We start from the raw sequence: 24,188 nt of genomic DNA on the forward strand, positions 1-24,188 counted from the left end.
CGCCATTAACACAATGCTGGGCACATGGTAATTGCTCCATAAGCAGTAGGAACAGTGTTGTTATTAATCTTTTTTCTTACACACACCGTCTGGCAGAAATATTTGTCAGAGGAACAAAGAATTGGACGTGGTTCCTGCCTTCAAGAAGCTTCCAGGCCAGTGGCAGAACATGAAGATGAGTGTGACAAGGGCCATGAGAAAGGAGATAAAGTGCCTGGAGGCCCGGAGAGGCAAGGACGCCTCTGGCTTAATGGCAAAGGTGGCATCTGAGCTGGGCTTTGAGGCCCGGGAAGCTGCGAAGGAACAGACGGGGAGGGAAGGCAAGACGGGTGGGTGCACGTGGGGCGCACAGGGGCGAGACTCACGCTCCCCAATGGGTCTTAAAGACGTCTGGGCAGTTAGTTTTGTTGACTTTGACCCTGTCCCTTCCCCTCGCTGGGTCTCAGTGGGATATGAGCACACACCCACGGGAGAGAAGCAAAAGAGACAGGTGAGCGCCCCAGAGGCTTTGCAGCGGGACCAAGCTGCAGCTCTGGCTCCAACCTTCTCTGGCTATGTCACCCAAGGTCCCTTCCCCTCGAGCTTTGTGACTTAGTGACTGCCCAGAAAGACTCTGAATTAGGCAGCAGATCAGGAGGGGAAATGATGAAAGTGGCCAATAAAAATCACTGTTTTAAAACAGAGCCAATAGAAAGAGACATTACCAGTGGATTCTCTCTTTAGTGGAACCACATGTGATTTTTTGGGTCTTACCCACATTTTTGGTATAATGTGTGTTTTCTGCAATGAGAATTTAGTGTTTTTATACAGGAGAAATTCTAATGATAATATTATTATTATTTTAAAAATGGAGTTGAAAGTCATGGGTTCATGTCTTGGGATGGTCGGTTGCTGGCTTATGTGATCAAAGCCAGTCACATTCTTTACTCCTTGGGATCTGAACCTCTGTGTTCTTGACACTCCCAGAGGCCCCTCTGTGTTCTCACACTGGGCTCCGGAGACCCAGCCCTGAGGGTGAGGGTTGGCAGGCCAGGGGTCCCTCTGCCCTGGGTCCTGAGACCTCCTAGCAGCGTTGGGTACTTCCTTGTGTCAGGAGGATGTGATGTGCCTACTGTCTCCTGACTCTAGCTGGGGAGGGAGGGCATGCCTGGAGGGCCGTGGGTCAAAGTGGTGCTGTGGGACCATCACAGAGGAATAGCTGCCCCTCTTCACCCCCAGAAGACCGGGCTTTGTGTTGTCCTAAACCCCAAGAACCAGGTTTGGTGACAAACACCGGCCCAGGAAGGCCCTTGGCTAAGGGTAGTTTTCATTCTGCCAACTGACTGGCTGTGATTCCAGAGGCCATTGTCGTCCCTTCTCTGTGCCTCAGTTTCCATGCAGATGCAGCTGAAGCCACAGTGGGAAACCAGAAGGCGTCCTACCTTTTGAAGTTCACGACGCCTTTTGGGATTCCCGTGGGAGTGTTGAAGGCTGGCAGGAGTTTCTCTCCAAGCTTGATGGCCTTTATTCGGAACACCTGGAAGGGTCAAAGGGCATTGTGAATCTGGGCTGGGTGGGCTGCAGTCACTGCAAGAAGATGCTGCTGGCAGATAAACCTGCTAACGTATCTGGCCCCGGGTGGGAGGTGGCACTGCATTAGGCTCTGTGGTGGGACAGGCCTGGATGTGAGCCTGGCTCCATGAATTCCTGGCTCCGCGGCCTGAGGTGAGGCACCTCTCTCTGAGCCTCACTTTGCTTGGTCATAAAACAAGGACAATATTGCCTTCTTCAGAGAGTTGTTGGGAAGAATGAAAATTAAATAATGGTTGCAAAGAACTTACTACAGTGTCAGGCTATGATGAAGGTTCAATGATTATAGTTGTGATTAAGGTGATGGTGACCACTGGGAAGATGGAGTGGCCAGGGCAGCAGGACACCAAGGGTCAGTGCCAGTCCATTCCGTGGGACCAGGATGTCACAGGCCAAGCACATGGGAAACACATCTGGACCCAGCATAAATAGCACTGGCCTGGGAGCCCAGACCCCTCCCTGGTTCCAGACCTTGTCCCACAGGTTGGCATGTATGTGCTTCTCAGCAAACCATGGCCTCCCTCCGAGTACCACTTTCCCATGTGTAAACCAGGGAGGGCCTTTTCCCTTTTGCATTCAGATTCTGCCCACTGTTTCCATTTACAGATGGGAATAAACAAAGAAGGAGATTGGCTTATCTTAAACCACCCACATGATGGCAAGGGAGCCAACAAGGAGGTCCCAGGCCTCAGGGCCTCTGCCTAAAGCTCTGACTTCCTCAAACTGTCCTCCTGATCAATTCGAAAACACCTGTGGCCTTCTGACTCAGCAGTTAGTTTCCCTCCTAGGATTTTATTCTAAGGAAATACATAAACGAGAATGTTGTAAAGATTTAACTTTATGGTTATTTATTCCAGCATTGTTTAGAATAGTGGAAAAAATGGAAATACTCTGAATAGCAAACAATAGGGAAGTGGTTAAATGATGGCTTATCCATGTAATGGAAAACCACGTGGCCCCTGAAATGATGTCGTGGAAGAATTTAACAGCAAAGAAAGAGTTTATAATCTATTAAGAGAAAAATATGTCAAAATAGTGTAATTCCACTTTCGTAAAAGTTATCTGCATATGGATGCATGAGAAAAGGCTGGGAAGGGAATACATCAAAATATTAACAGTGGTCTCCTGGGAGGGGTCGGCTCAGGAAGGATTTTAATTTTCTTCTTTTGGCTTATCTCTATCTTCTGTGCTATTTTTATAATAAAAACAAACTCACAATATTTATCTTTTTAAGGATGAGACACAGCCTTAAAAATCATTTATCTTTTAAAGGATGAGACACAAGTCCCTAAGAAATCGCTCCTGGTGGGACAACATGAGTTTCCTTTCACTTCTGGAGCTCGAGGGTGACCCTTTGCTGACCTCCTGCATGGAGCCACAAAATAAAGTCTTCCTGAGGTCCCCCCCATACAATTTAAAAATGCTGAGGCAGCTGTTTCGGGAATGCAGTCGGGGTGAGGTCCAGCTTTTCTGACTCTGTGGGAAGTGGATGAGAGGCCTCTGAGGGGCCTCTGAGGGGGTGGGTGCTTAGGAATGGGGTGGGGGAGGTGATGAGGGCGGGAAGGATAGGAGGGAAGGAGAGGGTGGGGAAGAACCACTCTCTGGCAGTGATGGACAAGAGAAGATGATAATGCCAGTGCCAGACAGTGGGTCCTATAAGTGGGCACAGGGCCAGCCATGTCGGAACCCCTGGGAGAGCTTGTCTAGAATCCAGATTCCAAAACTTCTGTCACCCCAGAAGCCGCAGGTTTAGCAACAACTAAGGGCTCTCATTTGAGGCTCTCAGTTACTTCACTGGCCCCTGGGGAGGCTGAGCCCAGAGGCACAAAATGACCCACCGGGACCAAACCCAACCCTGAGGCTCCAGGCTGCGGTCTGGCTGCCTTCTGCCCTGAGGACTCCGAGCTAACTCTTCTTAAAGGCTCTTCTTGCCCGCAAACCGTGCCTCCTCTTTTGGAAGGCCCTGCTACCAGCCAGCAGTGCAAGGTCTCAGCCATCTCAGGAAGGATGCTGAGCGAGAGTGTGTGTGGGCAGGACAGGGACCGCTGGGAACAGAAGCACACTGATCCTCCTCATCTTGGAAGTGAATGAGTGTGTAGTAGCTTCTGAACCCAATTGCAATGTTGTTACCTGTAGTCCTGACTGGCTGTAAGTGAGAGGTTCCCAGAACCCCTCACTGGGATTGGTTAATTTGCTAGAGTAGCTCACAGAACTCAGAAGACAATTTAATTACTGGACTATTGGTTTATTATAAAAGGCTATAACCCAGGAACAGCCACATGGAAGAGATGCACAGGGCAAGGTATGGGGAAAGGGCATGAAACTTCCATTGTCCCCAAGTGTACCGACCACTCTCCCCAAATCTCCACGTGCTCACCAGCCTGGAAGCTCTCTGAACCCCATCCTTTTGGTTTTTCGTAAAGGCTTCATTACATAGATATGGTTGATTAAGCCATTGGCTATTGATTCATCCTTCAGCCCCTCTCTCCTTCCTGGAGGTCAGCGGGGTGGGAGCGAAAGTTCCAACCCTCTAATCGCATAGTTGGTTTCCCTGGAAATCAGCCTCCATCCTTAAATAGGGTCCATGAGTCACCTCATTAATATAACAACAGACACTTTCTACGGTTCTCATCGCTTAGGAAATCCCAATGGTTTTAGGAACTCTGTGCCAGAAACAGAACGAAGACCATATATATATTTATTATAAATCATAATAGCACAGTGTGCCAAGTGTCTTATCTACATGACCTCCAATCCTTGCACCAGCCTTGTGGGGGAGGTGTTGACCCACTGTGAGGAGGACAAAACTTAGTTTCAGAGAAGCAATTTGCCCAAGGTGTGGAGTTCGTAAGTGGCTCTTTTCCAGGATACCAAGCTGCCTTCCCGACACAGGGAGGCCTCAGACAGCCATGGTGAGCAGTGGGCACTGGCCCGGCGGTTCCAGAAGAGAGGTGAGAGAAGCCAGCAAGAATCATATTCCGTAGAGTAGAAAAGGTGCTGGATGGGGAGTCAGAGCCCAGGTTCAGATCTCCCCACTTAGCAGCAATGTGACCTTGGGTGAGCCACGTACTGTCTCTGAGCCTCATCTGCATAAAGGGATAGTGACATGTACCCTGGCTGCTTCACAGGGTTCTTCTAGAAATCAAATGACAGGATATCCATGTAAGTGAACATACTATATAAACTGTAAGGTGCTGTGTCAGTGACAGCTGGTGTGGCTGTGGCTGCTTGTGATTCTTGTGAGAGTCTGGGTAGGGCTGGCTACATAGCAGGGCCTGTTCCTCCTGTGGGGTCCCTCTGAAGCAAAGAAAGGCCTTTGCCCTGGAAGGGGTGTGGGGCCCCCTTCACTGTTCATTCCACAAATATTTGTGGGGAATTTTAAGAAAAACCCACTCCACAAGTACCCACTGTGTGTGAGGTCAAGGACAGAGAGGAGAGAGGACTCAGTCTCATGTGGCTGTGCCCGGTGACAAGTGGTGATGCCGGGCCAGGCTGACCGAGGGCTACAACCCTGGCCTATGGCATAGAGGCCACAGAGTCAGGAGTCAACCCAACACAGCCCTCAGGGACTGTGTGACCTGAGCAAGTGACTTCTCCCTAAGACTCGGTTCTACCTGCAAATCGGTGAAAACACCATCTCATGGGGCTGTTTGAGGAACCGGGGACACCGTGCGTAGGCAGCACGGTCTCCGGTCTCTGCCGTGTGGAGGTGCAGGCAACAGAGAGGGACCGGGAAGGAGTGGCTGGAGGACGGGGCTGTGCTGAAAACCCCAGGATCCTGCCTGCTCAGGAATTCTGAGCCACTTGGGCCTCTCCTTGGGCCTTTTGAATTACTGCTAAGTCACAGGTGCTGCTATCAACATCCCACTGTCTGGTCTACCTCCTGGCAAGCCAGGTTGATGGTCCCTTCTAGGAAGCCAAGGCCTCAGAACAAGTTCTCAGAACGGCACACCACAGAGGAGAGAGGGAAAGACGAGCGGTCAGGTCTGAGGAACGCCAGCTCCCTCCTGAATCGCTGGCCCCCGCACCAACCCGTGAGCCCCACTGCATCGCCCCCCTCCCTCCCTACACATCCCACATCCACCTCCCACGACCTGGGTGGGAGGTAGACAAATGCCTGTGAAGAACATGGGTGCCTTTTTCTGTCCCATATGTCATTTTCCTGTCCTGGGGTTTTCAAATGAAATTCAGGCCTCGGGTGGCTCGAAGCCGAGGGCTCCTATCTACAATTATCTGGAGACAAACTGGTACAAGCGGTAATCTCAGCCGAGGAGATTCCGCCTGATGGAGAGAGGCCTAAAGAGCCTGGAGAGATAAAGCACACGCCTGTTGCCTCTAAACTATTGACTTCAGCCCGTGAGTCCTAAATTGAAGACAAGAGGAATGACTTTCTCAGACAATTGTAGAGATGAAGCGGGATTTTTCTGCTGCTTGCTGCCCTCACCTTCATGGCCCCCCACAGGGATAATTACTCATTTCTGGGTGGGCAGAGACAAGGAAGTATGGGCAAAGTAAAGGGCCCAGGAGAGACTCCCAGCCCCAAGGCAGTGGTTGCGCTGAGCAGTGGACCCTCTGGGTAACAGGGAACATAGCTGACCGATGTCCTGGGGACTCGGCCAACCTCACCACCAGACACTTGCGCTGTCCTTCACGGGAGCTCATGAAGGGATGAAGACGCCTCCCATTTGCACAGAGCTCTGTGGTTTTCAAAATTCTCTTGGAATGCGGCTCTGGGGTCGAACCCTTTTCCTCCTGCCCCATTTCTCAAGACTTTTTGACCCAAGGCGGGGGGATTAAGACCTTCCCCATGCTGGGGAAGAAAGTGAGGTGCAGGGATGGGGTCGGGACCTACTCAAGGCCACAGGCAAGTGCAGCGTGGGGGTGAGGTCCAGCCTTTCTGATTGTGCCCAGGGCCCTCCTTCCAGAAGCCAACGCGGTGCACAGGGGCTAAGGCCTAATACTTACAACATGTGGCCACCCCACCTCCCCCACTGTCTCCTGGAGACTTAGAGCTGGGTCTGGCTGGTGACTGCCCTAGGAGGGGAGGGCGAAGGTGGCTGCGAGTAGGCCAAGGGTCCTGGGGCCGGAAGTGGTGAAACAATGGCCTTGGCATCATCGATCCCCAAGAATCATCATGTGCAAGAACCAGTCCAGCAGCTCTACAAGCCCCCACGGAGCTCAGGTTGTGACCACAAGCGCTGGAGGGGCTGCGTGGATAGGGTAGACCTGGTGCTGCCCTTAGAGAACTTACTACCAGCTGTGGGAGCCAGTGGGCTCACCTGGGCAGCAGAATGGAAGCATCAGAGACAGGGAGGAGGCTGCAGGTGGCACCGTGGAGGTGGGGGACACGGGTGTCCCTGGGCGAATCCCCATGGATCCCTGTTTCCTCATTGGTGAAATGAAGGGCGGGGATTAGAAGTCCTAAGCCCCTCCCATCCTCAATGGGTCCAGGCTGTGGAAACACACCAACTCACCTCCTCTCCTGTTAGGTAGAAGGCTGAGAGGAGTCCTCCGATGTACCGGATGTTCACCTCAAACAAGGATGCTTCTCCGCTCTGCAGGGCAGAAAGAAGGGGGAAGGCAGTGGGCACGCTTGTGAGATGCCCACGGGGCTCGGAGGGGCAGTCGGGTCCTTGAGACAGACGGGGACACTGGCTGCTCCCCCTCCACTCTGCTGATTTGGCGGTACCTGGGCAGGGCTCCCTTGATGTTTGGTGGTGGTTTTCACAGTAAGAGCCGAGAAGGATCAGCACCTGCCTGGCGGCTGCTACCCACACTTTTACAGCGTTCCAAATAAACACTGGCTTTGGCTCCCTTCCCCAGCCCTTGCCCGAGGCCATTGGAACAAAGTTATACCTGGCTGCTCTCCAAGTAGCTTAAGAACTCGCTTGGGGACCTGCTGCTTGAAGCTGGGCCAGAGGGGAGGCAAACCTTCCTTTAGTCTGGCTACCTCCATTTCTGGAGGGTACCTCCTCGGCTGAGCAAGAGGATGGTGTGGCCCTTCTTTGGGGTGACAGGGCAAGAGGAGGTTCTCAGAGATGGTTCTGGGGCAGATAGGAAAGGGCCAAGGCTAAGAGGAAGTGGTACCAAACAGATATTTGTAGATAACTGGCAATTTCTCTCCTCAGCTCTGCAGCCCTCAGGGCACCTTAATCATTGTTATTTTCTTCCTGAAGTCTGGTCTGCAAATCAGGGGTGTTGAGGCATCATGCCAAGGACCAGGTCTGGGTTAAAATCCCACCTGAGCCACTTACTTGGGCAGCTGCCTGATGCCCACTCTTCACCCACGATGTGCAGAGGGACAACATGGGTCTATGAAGACAACGCTCTTTCTCCCATTCGATACAGTAGGAAATGGGATTCTAAACTCCCTTGCCTCCCACAGACCACCGGAAGTCATAACAAGCCTCAATGACGACAACGATGATGATGATAATGGCACCACTTACGGACTTCCTGGTGCTATAAAAAGCTTTTACAACCTGCGATGAGAGTTACTGCTCACAAGCCTGGGGCTTAGGCATCGTTACGGTTGCCGTTGTATCGTCCCCCTCACAAAGCTGGGGAAACGAAGGCTCGGGCGGTTACATGACGGTTCCCAGGCCGGGCGCCTGAGCCAGGGAAGGGCTCCTGTCGTGCTGCTCTCCCAGACTTTCCATAGTTTGTCTCTGCACTGCTCTGTGCTGACACCGTCCTCAACTCTGCCATGAGCTGCAGGAGCTGTTCCCATTCATACCAGGACCAGTCACTTATGAGACCTCAGATGGAGCCCTACAGTGTGTTATGATGTAACCCCGCCCCCCCTCCCAACTGTCTCCATTTCTTGTCCCCAAAATTCATCTAAACGGCCTCTCCTTATGCTGAGCTGAGGCCTCCAGGATGGGTCATTTACTTTAGTCTGTGCTGGGAGATCAGTGGGGGTGGGGGCTGGTATTACCATCCTCTCTCCCAAGGCTCTGGTCCCTGACCAGGAGTGCCCGAGAGGCTGGGAACCCACAGAGTCCGGACGTGGGCATGGCCTCTCACCGGAAGGCCCCCACGCCCTCTCATCTATCTCAACAGGGCAGTACAGGGGGCTCCAGGTTAGAGCGGCTCCAAGCAGATAAGCCACTTCTCCCCTCCATAGTCACTCCCCCTGCTGCTGCTATTCTGTGTGACACATTCAGCCCTAGAAGGGATTTCCTGGGTGTGAGCAACACGCCTGGCACCCCAGGGAGGGGAAGGAATGGCCATGGCTGTCTTTCCTCTCAGGGGAGGAGGCCAGGCTGGGCAGGCCAGGGTGGGGGTTCACTCCTCATCTTAAGGCTGGTCCTAGGGGAGGGGACTCGGCACAGAGTGCTTGGAGCCCTGGTTCCGGGACTGCTCTGCTATGCGGGTTGGGGCCGGAGCCTCCACACCTCTGGGCCTCAGAGATGACAAGGTGGAGTTGGCCACTGACCTCTCGGGCCAATTCCGGCCCTAACATCAGGAGGGTCTCTGACTCACCACGTTCAGATGGAAGTGCTCCTCGACCCAGGCCTTGGCCTCCTGGAACTCCTCCTTCAGCTCCATGAGGTAGAGGGTGTCCAGGGAGTCGATGATCGTCGCCCCACTGAGGCCTCCTGCAGCACAGAGGGTCGGAGGCACGCCCAGGGTCATTCTTACTCTTTCCATCCCAGTCACACGAGCCATCATTCCCTGGGCCCCTTTCTAAGTGCCTGAGTAGGCTGAGGCCATGGCTGGCCCTGGCGTGAGCCGGGGAGACTCTAGCACCACCAGCCTTCGAAGGTGAGTCCAGGACCCAGTGTCCCCCTGGGGGCTGCTTCCTCCTCGGGGCAGTAAAGAGCAGGCAGCGGGTGGAGGAGACCAAGTTCATGGGCTGAGCCACTTCCCAGACCTTGGGCCACTCATCTCTGCCAACAAGTCCACCGTCAGGGCCAGTTGGGTGCTGGCCACTTTTCTGTGATGCTGGGGGAAGAGTGAGCTGGCATTTGACTTATACAATCTTAACGAATGTGCCAGTTCGCTGACTTTCCAATTCCATTCCTTATTTCATTCTAAGAAAGAAAGATATTCATAAATATTTATTTAGGAAGGTATTTATTGCAGTGCCATATACAATGGGGAGAAGTTGAGGAAAAAACTCCAGGTCCAACAATAGGGGATGAGTTATAGAGAGTGTGGCTCAAATATAAACTAGAACACTATGCAGCCATCTACACAGGTGAGACAGACCTGTGTTTACTGGGATTTGTTAAGTTAAAAAAAAAGTGATTGCCAAAACAAATTTAAAGCATGTATAATTTCTTTATTGTATGCCAAATGTGAATGCATCGGCACAGGACTAAGTCTGGCAGGATGTGATTCAGTGGTTAGCTCCGAGTGCTGGGATTACAGGTGCTTTCTGATTTCTTAACCCACAAATTCTTTTTATAATCAGAAATTTATTTTTTGTTTAAAAAAAAAAAAATAGAAAGTTTGGGCAAAGAAACCAAACAAATGCACAAACCGAAGATTTTCATGGCCACCCTTGCTCTAGGCCAGTGAGTGAGTGCACAAGCATGAGCTATGAGCCCTGGGCCCTGCCACTGGGCCTTCGACTCTGGTCCTGGGAGTAAATGCTGAGAAAATTGTGCAAAAAATGACAGTTTCCCCCATTACAAGCTGGGCAGAAGAGTGATGAGGGAGATCTCCTTATGTGGCACAACCAGGGCCTGGAGTCCAGAGGACTTGAAGGAGGAAGGGAGGGAAAAGAGATGTGCCTGGAGTCTTCTGGAAGGCTTCCTAGAAGAGGTGGCTGCTGTCTCCCATCAAGTCCTTACAAACACTGTCCTTGTAGGCAGCCGTAGTTTCCCTCGGGGACCTGATGGTAGCTTAAGAGGAGTAACTGTTCCTTCGGGGTCCTCCTTGCAGGGGCTCAAAGCATTGAGCATCACGGGCCCCACCTTCCCCAGAGGAACTCTAGAGCTCGCTGGCAGTGCTGAGCCTCACTTGAGTCTTAAGCACGGCTTTGCAGGCCCTCCTGAATTCAGAGTTAGTGTCTAATCGCCTTAATTAATGCTTCCCTAACTGCTCACTTGTGTTGACTTTGCAGGCAGAGAATCCTTCTGAAACTCACTTAACCACTTCTTAAGGCGGGGCAAGGTCTGACAAAGGGCATAGCCTGGGAAAGGATGGGAAGGAGATCAGGGAGAAGTTGGGAGAAAGATAAGGCTGGAGGTTAACAACTGCATTTCCAGAAGGGAGGGTTTGCAAGAAACGGCAGAAGGAGGGGAGGGCTGGGGAAGCGAGGCGCTTCCCAGTCCAGAGCTGCCATTGTGGGATGGCTTCCTATTTGAGTTGAAATGACTTTCCAGAAGGTCAACCCCACCTACACTGAAGGACTGGTAGGAAAACATACCCAAAGCCAGACAAAGTTGCTTCTTTCCTGGCTCCCCCTGTATGTGTCAAAGGCTAGACATGGTTCATGGGAACTGTTTACCCTCTGGAGGTGCTCAGGCTTGGGGACACTGATGTGCCACATATAGGTGGAGCTGAGACATGCTCAGGCCACAGAGCACTGGCTCTGAAGCGAGGGCCCCCACTGTTATACCACAGGGCCTCAAACATGAATTTTTAAGGGCTTGGAGGGATTTTTGAGATCCCGCTGCCCACGCCTTTATTTCACAGATGAGGGCCCCAGAGGGGGTTTGGGACAGCCCAAGATTAGACTTAGACCAAGGGGGACGTGGAGCTCCAGCCCCGGCAAATGTAATGTATTTTCCACAGAAGGCTGGCCTCTTGATGCACCCAGTGAACCCAACTTCGTATCTGATCGCTGACCCCGCCGCACCCCCACTGGAAGCCCATGCTCTGTGTCTTCAAGGCCCAGGGAGAGGCGGCCCACAGGATCTGATTTCCCATTCCTGCCCTGGGCTGCCTGGTGTTTTCACCCCACAGGCCCTGCTTCCCCTGGGCTGAGCCTAAGCCCAGAGGCCCCAGGGCCTCTGCTGGGCTGGGAGGGCAGCCCAGGCTCCTTGTGACCAGCTCTCCTTCCCAAATGCCCCAGAGGCACCAGCTGAGAAGGCCGCTCACTAAGAGGTTTGTTGGCAAGGTTCTTCTGCCCATATTCTCAGGTTCCTGGATCTGTCTCAGTTGCTTCCACCCTTACACCCACCTATCCCACAGCTGGGCTGCGGGCCAGCAAGGCACTTATTGGAAAGCCTTTCATTCCAGGCCAGAGGTTACCCAGAGGCCAGGCTGGGCCCAAGAGAAGGCCTATCCTGAATTCAACTCTATCTGCACCTGCAGCCGGCCTGGCAGCTCCCTGAGGGGAACACACTTATGCCCACTCAGTAAGTAGGCCTATGGGTTATATGCAAAGAGCCAATGGGGCACAAAAGTTAAGTAGCTCCAGCTCTGAACTCTTTGCCGTTCACCAAGGACCCCACTCCTCCTCTCCTTCTCTCCAGGGCAAGAGGCGGTGAGAATGTTAAAAGTGCACAGCCCTGGGTCCAAATCCCAGTTTGGGCCATCGACACATCTGCTCTGAGTCTCCAACCTTTTTGGCACCAGGGACCGGTGCTCCTAGGAGACTCTAGTGCCTGATGATCTGAGGCGGAGCTGAGGCGGTGATGCCAGCGCTGGGGAGCGGCTGCAGATACAGATGAAGCTTCGCTCGCTAGTCACCGCTCACCTCCTGCTATGAGGCCCAGTTCCTAACAGGCCACACAGCCCAGGGGTTGGGGACCTCTGGTCTAGTGTCAAAGTTCTCATCTATAAAATGAGGTTAAGATCACTGGGGAGCCACTGCAAGTTCCTGAGCCTGGATAAATGCATTTATACATGCCTGGCCTAAATACATCTGATAAAGACATTTATACATGCCCAGCACAGAGCAAATACTTGGCAAGTCAGTTATTTGTAGGGTCCCTTAGCCCTCTTTGAAATACTGGCCTCGCCAGGGAGATGTGGGTTCAAAACCTGGTTTCATCATATACCACCTGTGCACCAGGACAAGTTAGTGTACCTCTCTGAGCCTTATGTTCCTCATTTACAAAGAGGGGATGACAGCAGGACCTACCTTATAAGGCTGAAGCAAGAGTTAAAGGGGGCAGTGGAGAGAAAGTACCCACGATGCTGGGTACATGTGACCTTAACCTGATAAACAGAAGTGAGGCTCTCCTTGCCCCCAGCTGGCCCTGAGCAGCCCCTCCACAGTCTTCTGGGGTCACTGAGGCCTTGTACTGCTCCTGCATTACTGGCCTCTCCCCCATCTCGCACGGCAGTGTGGGCATGAGACTGCAGTTTGCAAAACCCTTGGTCCAACTTAAAGGAAAAATGTCACCTGGGTCCTACCTGTGGCTGCTGCTGAGGCCAGTACCACCCTTGACCTGGGTGTGCACCTGCCTCCAAAAGGGTATTCCTACCTCCAGGATCCCTTTCCTTTCCCTCCAGTTCACTCGTCAATTGTTGCCCAACCTGTGCTCCTAAAACCAGATCCCACTGTGTCCCTCCCCAGCTCAGGAACCTGCAATGGCTTTGCAGTACCCATGTGATAAGGGGGCGGGGGATGGTGAAATCTTTTGGTCCTGACTCCAAGGATCCTGTCAAGCTCTGCTTCCTGGAAACACATTGCAAGCTCCTGCCTCTATACCTTTGCATGTGTGGTCTCCTTTGCCAAGAAAGCTTCTCCGTGCATCTGGGCAAAACCAAAGCCCACACATTCTTCAAAGTCCGCCTCCCACTGGCAGCCTTCTCTGATTTCACCCAGTCAACCTCCTCCGGCCCAGAGAGCTCCCACGATACTTTCTTGGGCCTCCCACTCAGGCACCCACCATTCCCATCCTGCACTCTGGGGCTTTGCCTCACTCTCAAACTAGATTGTGAGCTTCTTGAGGCCAAAGGTTCCCACTGCCTCTCTTACACCCCTTCCCCAGTTTGTCTCTAAGCAGCCAGAGCCCCCAACCCAAACGGGCCACTCGCCATTCCCTGTGGCCTCTTCACATACCCTGACTTCTGTGACACTGCCGCAAACTGCTAGGGATCGCCTTCCCATTCCACCGTCTCCTGTGGCACTGTAGCCCACCCCAAACGCCTCCTTGCCATGGTGATCTCCACCCCAAGGTCCACGTGAAGTCGCGCCCTACCCTGACGCTCCTCCGTGAGAACTGCTCCCCGGCCCTCCACGCCCACACTGGATGCCCCCAGTCTGTCTACATCCGTCTCCAGCACAAGTGCTCCCCCGTTCTTATCACACTGTAAAGGAATCGTGGTCTACTTGTCCCTGTCCCTCCACAATAGCAGGGGCTCCAATCTGTACCAGTCATCTCTGTGTTCAAGGAACACGGGCGGGAAGGCGGGAAGGAAGGCGGGAAGGCGGGAAGGCGGGAAGGCGGACGCTAGGCTGGCCCACCCCTAGCGCCTGCACTTAGTCTCCCCGGCATAGCACTTGCTCTGGACGCCACTCGTCCTTCGTTCTGTGGTTTCTTCTTCCCGGCCTCCTGGGCTGGTTTTCCTCACTGCAACCCATGTCTGAAGACTGGTTTGCCCAGGGCCCTGTCTTTCTCTTCTCTGCCCTCCTTCATTCCCTTAGTCATTCAATGCGGCCTCACAGCTTAAATACCCTCCCGATGCTGATGATTCTCAGATTTAAATGTCCAGCCAGGACCTTGTCCTGAACCCAGACTCACCCATCCAACAACCCCCACTCACATATCCAGGTGGACCTCCACAGGCATCTCACCTTCACCTTGTCTGAAAGCAAATCCTGCTCCTCCTTCCAAACCTGTTCCTCCCACAGTCCTCCCACTGTGGTTGGCGCCAGCCCCTCCTCCCAAGAGCTGTGGCCCCAAACCCTTGATTCGCTCTCACTTCCGGTCCCACTGCAAATCCTGGTGGGTGGCTCTAGATTTCCAGATTCCCCCACTTCTTGCTTCCTGGTGGTGCCACTTTAAAAAATACAAGTCATATCATGCCACTCCTCTGCTCAAAACGGTCCCATGGTCCCCTTGGACTCGAGGCCGGTGACATTGCCCTGGCTTCCTCTCCCTCTGCCTAGCCTCTCCTCTTCCACTCCAGTCACATGCTGCTCCTGGAGCCCTCCAAACCTGCTCCGTACTTAGGCCTTGGACTTACGATTGCTCCACCGAAATGGTACCTCCTTGCTCTTCCCTACCTCCCTCGTTTTACCTCGGTGCCTTTGTCCCAGGGACGTTACATATGGATCTGCTTTCCTTTTCACTGTCCTCCCCTGATGGAGCAAAAGCTCCTATGGGGGAGCTCCATTTTCTTCCCTGCTGTCCTCCACTGCCTAGAACGCTTTCTAGCCCTTCACAGGTGCTCGGTAAGCATTTGAGAATAAAGGGTCCCCTTCCCCTGGGGGAGGCTTCCAGGGGGGGCTGTGGCTCACTCACTTCTCTCAGTGGCTGGCTACAGTCTGGCTCCCAAAAGCATGAAAGGTAAACGTGTTGGTTGATCAAACAGCCCGCTGCATGGACATCTGTGGTGACCGTGTCCAGTGCAGCTGCACTATCTACTATGTGCCACTCCCCTGTACAAAGCTGTTTGTTGTACATGTGTCGGTCACTAAAAGGACCAGACCTCATCTCCTGTAACCTCCTCCCTGGGGCTGCCTGGCCAGGAAGCACCCTGCCTTGCTGGACCCTGGGTTGTATCCCCTCCCCTGATGCTGCCATGTTAATGATGAAGTTTTTCTATGATGTCATATTAGCAAAGAGAAATGAGTCAGGCTTGGCAACATACGCTCCAAGAAGAACATTTAGAAGGAAAAAAAAAAATCACCCAGGGCCTAGCCTATTACTGCAATATCCCCAGAGCCATGCACTAATGGTTGCGTTTAATTTGATGATATAATCCACAGAGACTTTTCTTAATCTGTAAAGAAACAACACAAATGTTTTTCCCTGCTTCCAGAAACCAGTGTGGCTGTGTGGCAGGTGGAATTCTCCACGAGAGGAACTCGTCCCTGGGCTCGTCTCCTTGAACCTGGGTGGACCTTAGTAACTACTTGAAACAACAGGATAAAGCAGAGGGGTCATGTCTACTTTCCAGGCCCAGATCTTAGGAAACTGGCAGTTTCCACTTTCTGTGTCTTGGAATGCGGGCTCTTAGAACCAGCCACCATACTGTGAGGAAGCACAAGGGGAGACCACGTGGAGAGGTCGAGTGTATGTTTTCTGACTGACAACCCATCTAAGCTCCCAGCCAATAGCCAGTATCAATTCTAGACACGTGAATGAAAAAGATTCCAGCTGTCAAGTCACCCTCAACCTTTGAGCCTTTCAAGGTGAGGACGCATACCTGGTGGAAATGATAAGCTGTCCCCATTGTGCCCTGTCTGAATTCCTGATCAGCTGCATCTGTGAGCATAATACAAATATTGTTCTAAGACACAAAGTTTTGGAGTAATTTGCAGCAGTAGCTACTGGAATGCTCCGCCATGTGGGTTTCTAGGAGGATTAATTAAAGCGATATCCTGCTACTCCAAAGCACATTGTTTCAAACCTCATCGTCTTGTGTGGTGAGGTCTTCAGGCTGCAAGAAATCCTTATAGGATTAGGATCTCTCCATTCCTATCAGGTCTGTTTTTTTTTTTTTCCCCTCCAGTAGGAGGAATATTTTCCTTGAATCTTCCCACAATGGCTATTTTCCGGGTCACATAAAGTTATTGTCAGAGATGGAGGGTTTCTAGGCAAAGGTTTTGTGGAGCCTCTAGAAGGACTAAAGATATTTTTTAGGACTATTCCTGGAACCCAAGAGAGCTCTTACTTGAGGCTGATTAATAAAAGATGGTCAGATCCGATCATGTCACTGGCCTTTTTAAAGTCTGTCAATGCCTGCTGTTCTCTAAGTTCAAAGTCCTGGGCATGGCCTGCAGGGTGTCTGTGGTCCAGGCCTGGGCAACCTCTTAGTCCTCACCTCTCTACTGCTCTCTCTATATGTGATGCTCTACCCGTATCAGACCACTAGGAGCTCCCCAAAAGCCCTGGAGTGTCTGCTGATGAACACCTAGTCACCATTCTGGCCTTGGCTGGAGCATTGAGTCTTCTTTTAAGATGTCCCTGAGGCATCAAGTAGAACTTATCATCCCCTCCTATGCAAGCCCGCCCTGCTCTGGAGCAGGTGCCTCCATCACAGCCTTGTTGCACGACATCATACATCTGTGCTTACATGCCTGTGAGTCCCATGGGGCAGTGGGGGCATCTGACTCTTCCCAGTGGCCCCGCTGTCCATCCCCAGGCCAGGCACAGAGAAGGTGGGGAACAAACGTCTGTTGAATGAATGAATGACTAGCAGCAATGCCCATGATGCTTTCTTAGACATCTCCAAATACTCCTCAAGGCCTCTTGGCCTCAGAGAAAACACACCATACAGAGCAGTGCCCAGCTATCCAAGGAAATCACTGCTGGAGGGACAAGGTGGGCAGTCACAGACATCCGGGTCCTAGTGAAACTAATGGCTTCCTCCACCCTTCCCAAGCAGATGCCACGCTTTGCTGCCACGGTTGACTGCAGGATGAGGTTCACTAGGACGAATGGCCGGACATGGTTCACTGAAGCAGGCTACTGGAATGGGCTCCACGGGGAAGCAGAAAGTGTTTTTAAAATGTTAATGTTTTCTTTGTTTGTTTTTAAATAAGAGCTGAGGGTGCTGCTGTCTTACTTGGAGGCTTGTATTTAAAAACTCCCCCTGACGGTGCTGTGGATCAAGCTCTGAACTGCTTTTTATCTCGGAACATCTCTGAGAGGAGAAAAGGGGAATGGAGAAACTGGAGCCCAGGATGCTGCAGTAACGACTCCAAAGTCGCACGGACTCAGCAGCGCAGGGCGGAGCTGCAACCAGATACCACCTTCCCTCCCACACGACCTTGTGGGCTTAGTGCTCACCCCAGCTTCCTTCCCAGCTGAGTGATCTTGGACAACTGACTTGACCCCTCTGGGCCTCAGAAATATAGGACAACAAGGTCTCCTTTTTAGAACAGTGTGGCCAGTTCAGACACATGTATACAAAGAGCATTCAGCAGGCACTCAATACAAGAGAATTTGATCTACCTCGCATACAGTAGGTACTCAATGCATGGGGCTGTTATCCTAAGGCTCAGTTCCAGCAGAGGAAGCCACACTAGGCTGGCAAAGCTAGGATCTCTTGCAGATCCTGGGCCCTCCAGGAAAGAATGACATGGCCTTTGTGCCAGGAGGGCAGGAGGCATGAGCCCTCAGGAAGGCAGGACTCAGCTGGGCAGGCGCTGTGGCATTTTAAATATACTTCTTGCCTCAATGGGGAGAAAAGTGAAGCTGGAGCTCTTAGCTGCTCACCCCAAGAAATACTAAAACCCAACTGCTGCTCTTGGTAGCTCCTCAGGGCAGACCCAGCGTCCCTCCATACTCTGGTTCTTCCTGGCTTTTATCTGTAAATCAGATGATTGCTCAGTACTCTCTCTCTACTTCCATGGGAGGGGTAAACATCCCTGCTCCATCGACCTTGGCCTTGTCCATGTAACTTGCTTTGGCCTCATGGTAGGTGGGGAATTAAACTCTGCCCTTGACCTTAAGCGTGGCCATGAGACTTGCCAGTGGGATTAGTGGACATGACTTGAATAGAGGTTTGAAATATGCCTGCCTGCATGGTTGGGCTTGGCCTCCTGCACTCTTGCTTTTCATCACGAGAAGAAAAAGTCTCAAGTAGCCATTGGTTCAAGGATGAGAGATAAGTGGAACAGATCTGGACTCCGCTGAGCAGAGCCTAGATAAACCAAACTCCAGCTTCTCTGCAGCCACATAAATGAGAAATAAGTACTCGTTGCTGCCTCCAGTCATTGTGGAGTAATTTGTTACACAGCATTATTCTGAAAACTGCTGACTGATGTAATGCCCTTCCAGCTCTGTTTCTTAAGTCTTTTCATGTTTTCCATACTCTAGCTGGACTACTGATTCTATGTGGTCTACTCTTTCTAGCCTTCCAGCCCTTTACTCAAGCTGTTCCCTCTACTTCAAATGCGATCCTCTAACCCAAAACGTCTCTTCACACACCTCAACCCACACGTCTATTGTCAGTCCTAGAGAAAATGCTGCTTCTTCCATGAAGACATTCCTGATTCCCCATCTGGACCTGAGGTCTTCTTCCTCTGAACTCTTTTATCAAAAGAATTGCCTTTCAACTTTCATTATGGTATTGGGTCATCTGTGTCCTTGATTCTCAAGTCCATCCCAGGCAGTGAGCGTCTTTGGGCCTGAGTCTAAGCCTGGTAACTCTAAGCTGGCACAGGCCGGGTAGAGTCCAGGAGTCACTGGGATCTGCTGAACGAAGGGCTGGATGTCCCCCTCCCACTGCCTCATACTAGATGAGGAGGCCTCCTTGGGAGCTGGTGCCCTTTGCCAGAGGCTGCTCCTGTGTGGTATGAGGTGCTGGGGGCAGAGATCAACTCTACAATGCTCCGAGATCCTGGCCCAAGGTAGATACCCCACAAAGCTCTGCTTGTGGAATGTGGAATACTCCTAAATGACAGCCAGCAACCCCTTTCCTGTCACAGGTTGATAAAAATGACCGTAGTTAGCATTGATTGAGTATTTGCTTTGTGCCAGGCACTGTGCTACATGTTTCACACACGTCTCGTTTTTTAAACCTCGTCACAACTCTATTAATGTCCCTCTTTTACAGATAAAAATTGAGGCTTCAAGGAATTAAGGCACTTGTTCAAGATTTACTCATTCACCCCAAAAACATTTTTGAGTGTTTGGGATGTTCCTGGTGCTGGAGCACAGTGGGGAACGGACCATCCTGGTCCCCACCCTCAGAGAGCTGCAGGTCTGGTGGTCAGAAAGACACCAGCCAGGTGTCCTACAGATGACATCTAATTATAAAGTGATGTGTGTGATAAAGGAAAAGAGAGCAGAAGCCACAGCCAGGAGGGGGGTGGCATCGGAGCTGAGGCCTGAAGGAAGCTCGGGAAGAAAGAGAGGGGGTGGGGGCGTGTCGGGCAGAATGCGCGGCAGATAGAACAGCCTGAGGCGAGCAAGTCTGGCGCGTTTGTGGAGCAGAGCGGAGGTCACAGACAGCGAGAAAGAGGGGATGCAGTGGGCGGTGAGGGGGTGGGGCCAGGCCACACAGGGCCTCCGGGGCTGTAGAGATGGCCTAGAAACTGTTCTAACTGACATTTCAAAATGATCCTCTGGCTTCTGTGTGAAGAGTGGCCCAGAGGGGACCCCATGTGGGGTAATTCAGGGAGCTGTTGACCTGGATTGATGAGTGACCACTCGTCACTTAGCAAGAGAAGGTGGGGGGCAGGGAGCACCTGGGCCTGTGCTTTGAGACCCCTCGAAGGCAGCTGGAGATGCCTCCCACCTGGGGGGCAGCTGTTTACCAGTCCAGGAACAAGGAGAACCAACCCAGAGCACAGGGCAACATTAGCCAGTTGTCTCATCTCCATCCCATTGCGGGAGCCTCCAGCTGTCCTCCGATGGCACCAGGGTGGCCCAGGCCCCACAGATGCAGGGTCATAATGCCATCTCATATATACACTGCGGCCACACAGAGCTATGCACTGATCATGGCAAACACAGCCTGCGGGCCAGAGCCAAGCGGTACAGATGTGTGACTCTGATAAGATGAATGATTATTGGAAAGGGGAAAAGAAAGGATGTCGAAGGTCCTATTCACCCCCAAATCATAAAGAGACAGCAGAGACAGTGCCTGGAGAGCCTGGTGCAGAGTTGGGCTCTCCGGGAGAGTCCTTCCAGTCATGGGGGTGGCTGAGCTACAGGGAGTGGCCCGGCAGAAAGGGCCGAGCCTTGGAGCCACACTTCCTAGCTGCCTCAGTTTCCTCATCTGTACCACGGAAGCAACAATTCCTCCACCTTGCAGAACGATCTTGAGAGTTAAGAGATCGCAGCAGCACCCCGCATCACGGCAGGCCTCAGCCGAGTGACAGCAACAGCTATCAGTGTGTGGCAGCAGACACGCTGCTGCTTAGTACCCCACAGGCAGCAGCTCTTTTAAGCCTTAACAACCTGACGAGGAGGGTGCGATTCGTGTCCGTGTTACCGATGGGGAGACTGAGGCTTAGAGAGGTCCTGTAAATGTCCCAGGGTTGATGAAATGGGGAAGTGGGATTCAACTCAGGCCGTCTGCCTTGGGGGCTCTGCCTTTCATTGCTGTGCCATCCTGATCCTGTGCAATATCTGGGAACTTGGCCAGGTTCAGAGGGTCTGAGAGGGTCCCAGGGAGGTGCCCACAGCCACAAGACCCCCCTAGGCTAACTCCTTAGGGCCTGGAAGCACCTCCCACCTGTGGGCTGGGACGATGGCCCTCAGTAGCAGGCGCTGTCTGTGTGGGACGAGCTGGCTGCCTCTCCCTGCCAGAGCCCAGCCCATGATACACACAGATGAGTGTGCTGCCACTTGCTTCATGAAGACCCCTTCCCAGATCCCTTCTAGGGGTGACACTTCCTCCACGCGCCATTCGGGGTCCCAATGTTGATCGCATGGCCCCGGCTGCCACACAGAAGGGTCTGTGTTAGTCTGCCTATCCAATAGGCAGCAGCCTTGGAAGGAGGCGGTCTTGCCACATTCATCTTTGGACCCATCAAAGAACCTCGTATGATGCTGGGAACTCAGTAGTTCCTAAGTAAATATAATTTATTGCAAATACTGAATGAACCCGAATAGAGAACTGAGAAGGAGCCAGAGCAAGCACCACCAGAGGCCAGAACAGGTAGCCCTCTCTCCATCGGGCCCATGATGGGCCCACCTGACTCACTCCCAGCACCCAGTGAAGAGTTGGGGACAAACCCATCCTCTACAGACTGGGGACCTTCCCTTTCTTTGGTCCACAGGCTCCTTCTGGAATCTAAGAAAAGCCACCCCACCCTTCTCCTTAACTGAAAGGATCCTCGTGTACACTTAACACAGGAAGTGATGCAGGCTTCCTGATGGCACACTTACCTGTGCTGACCACCTAACTGAGGGTGGGTGTCCAGGGACGGATTTTTACTTCCTACAGAGGACAGAGTAGGAAGTCATTTTGCAGTCAGGTAGGTGCAGAATGAAATCTTACCTTGGCTATTCCTAGCTGTGTGACCTGTGGTTAGCTATTTCACCCATGTGAGCCTCAAGATCCTCATCTGTGAAATGGGGATAATGTCAGATAATGCGTATTACTAGAGAGACTGGCACTAGAAGGTACATGGTAAAGGTTTTTAAATATAAATGGGCTGCAGGGGGGTACCTTTGAGTCACTTTTTATCCAATTTAATCAGATTTTTGTTTTAGAGGCAGCAGAGAAATGGTTTTGGTCAAAATGTTCGAGCTTTGGCTTTGTGTATTACCAGCTGTGTGGCCACAACCAGGTTACTTAACCTCTCTGAGCTGTGAGTCTGTATCTGTCAAAAGGGACTGATAATACCTCCCTTGAAGATGTGGGTGGCTTGGATGTGGCACAGGGTTTGGCAGAAAGAGGGAGCAGGAGGTGGAAAGGTCTGTGCATGGGCTGAGCAGGGAGACTCCCCTAAACCCACCCCACTTATCCACCACCACCCGCTCCTCACCTCCGGTGGGACAGCCCTGAGCATGCTTCCTGGGTGAGCACTGCCTGTTTTAGATCTCAGGGCCAAAGCAATTCACAAATGCAGCAAATGTGCCACAGCCCAGGAGACAGCTCTCCCGGCTTCAGAGAAAACACACAGTTTAGTTTCCTGAAGATCGAACCCCAGGAGCTCTTCTAGGTTTTCCCAGAGAGAGCAGTTCTCAGAACTCGGAAAGGCACCGCCCTCATGTGACTGAACAATTAAAGCCTCGAGTATTTTTCATTCTCAGCAAAGGTTTGTGAGGATGACTGAGAAAATGGGAAAAAAAAAAATCTGATTTTGGTGGCACAGTGTTCAGAAATTTATGGTAATCCATTTTTGCCAACCCACGGAAGGTACCCGCTCAAATCATTAAAAAGCCATTGTACTTAACCATGCACGGAGAAGGCCAGTCTATGCCTCTCAGATTATTTTCAAATGGTTTTGGGTTAACTTTCAAAAACTGACAGGCAAGCAGGGAAGGGATTATGACAGACGATAATCTGAGGAATTTCTGGTTCTGGTTTTCAAGAGAGCAGAGGATTTATTTCAGAGATAATTGCCACCCAGGCCTTGGCATGGTGGTGACAGGGACAATGGTCAGGAAGATTCCAGGATGGGTCAGCTGTGACTTCTGCCTTCGAAGAGTCTGAAGCTGCTTACTCAAAAAACAGCAAATTCAAAGCAAACTATTAAGCAAATGAATAGTTATAATGTATTGTGACAAGTGCTGATAAAAGGCGGAAGTTTACCCAGTGGTTAAGTCTTAGCTGTGAGCATTCAGACCTGGGTCTGGAATTTGTCTTTGCCGCTTCCTAGCTGTGTGACATCCCAAGTTTCTGCATCTCTCAGAGACTCACCTGTAACATGGGATGCCTATCTCCTAGGCTTGGGAGGTTAGAAATGAGTTAATTCTTATTAAACCTTCCGTGCAGTGCCTGGTACACAGCAAGCTCTCGATCGATGCTGGCTAATAAGCAGCTAACTCTGCTGAAGGAGGCCTCATAGATGACCTTTGATTTGGATCAGGAGGGACAAGGAGGAGTCTGCGGTGGGGAGAGCTGGAGGAAGGACTTTCTAGGTGGAGGGCATAGCATGTGCAAAGGCCCTGTGGTGAGAGACTGGTCAGGGAGGAACACAGGGTATGTGGGGAGGGGTTGAGGGAGGGAATGCTGCAAGCCAAGCTGGAGTCCTCCTGTAGAGCCGTGAATGCCAGGCTAAGGAGTTTGGACGTGACTGAGAGGGCAATGCGGAGCCATGGTATGTCAGTAGGGCCAGGCCCATGAGCAGCTACGTGGATTAGAAGCTAACTAAGGGGTCATGGGGAGGCTGTGGAGAAAGCTGGGATAGTGTTTGTGTAATCCAGGCTCCTCAAAGGGTCAGGTCTTCTTCCAGGTCTCGATCTATGCTGGGTGCTTGTTGACTTCTAAGTAGCTGTCCCCCATAGAACTCTGGGGGTCCAGGGTTCCCTGCCTGTTTGAGGAAAACACCCTCTACTATGGCCAGCAAAAACCATGTTCCCCTTCCTTAGGGCAGAGCCACTGTGGGGAAACTGCTGCCCAGTAAGGAACTGCGTTTCATCCCCCTTTGTATTAGGTGGGACCCTAGGACTGAGTTCTGGCTTCTGGAATGTGGGCATAAGTTACATACATCACTTTGAGGCCTGGCCCATCAGGACCAGCCATGGAATCCTCCAAGGTTGACCTCACATGTCACAATCTGAAGATGATGGAGCCTCTGTCACCCTGGGTTCCTGGGGGACTGTGAGGATTAGCCTCCTTCCCCTTCCCATCAATTTGACTTTACAAGAGCAAGAAAGAAATGTCTGTTGTCTCAGTCCGCTGAGATGTCTGGGATTATCTGTTACAGCAGCTAGCATTACCTTAATACATTCACTAAATAGAATGAACTTGGGCATGTTATTTCGCCTCTCTGAACCTCAGCTTCTTGAATGCAGATTGCTATGAAGGCCCAAAACGATAAATATGATTGATGCTTTGCAAGCAGGGAACTACAGAGATGCCATTTGTTGCTGGTGCTACTAGTTTCTGTCTGAAGGAGAGAAGACTTTGCACAGTTC

At 51.8% G+C, this 24,188-nt stretch overlaps 1 protein-coding gene across 1 annotated transcript in view; it reads right to left on the reverse strand.

Annotated features, from left to right (window-relative positions):
• The window catches only part of MAN1C1 (mannosidase alpha class 1C member 1), a 130,022-nt gene that overhangs the window by 23,857 nt on the left and 81,977 nt on the right, over positions 1–24,188 (reverse strand). Inside the window, 3 exon segments of the mRNA XM_006924411.3 lie at positions 1,422–1,516; positions 7,044–7,124; positions 9,055–9,170. Coding sequence (XP_006924473.1) covers positions 1,422–1,516; positions 7,044–7,124; positions 9,055–9,170 — 292 coding nt within the window.

Source organism: Pteropus alecto, unplaced genomic scaffold, assembly GCF_000325575.1.
Source record: "Pteropus alecto unplaced genomic scaffold, ASM32557v1 scaffold39, whole genome shotgun sequence".
Classification (NCBI taxonomy): Eukaryota; Metazoa; Chordata; class Mammalia; order Chiroptera; family Pteropodidae; genus Pteropus; species Pteropus alecto.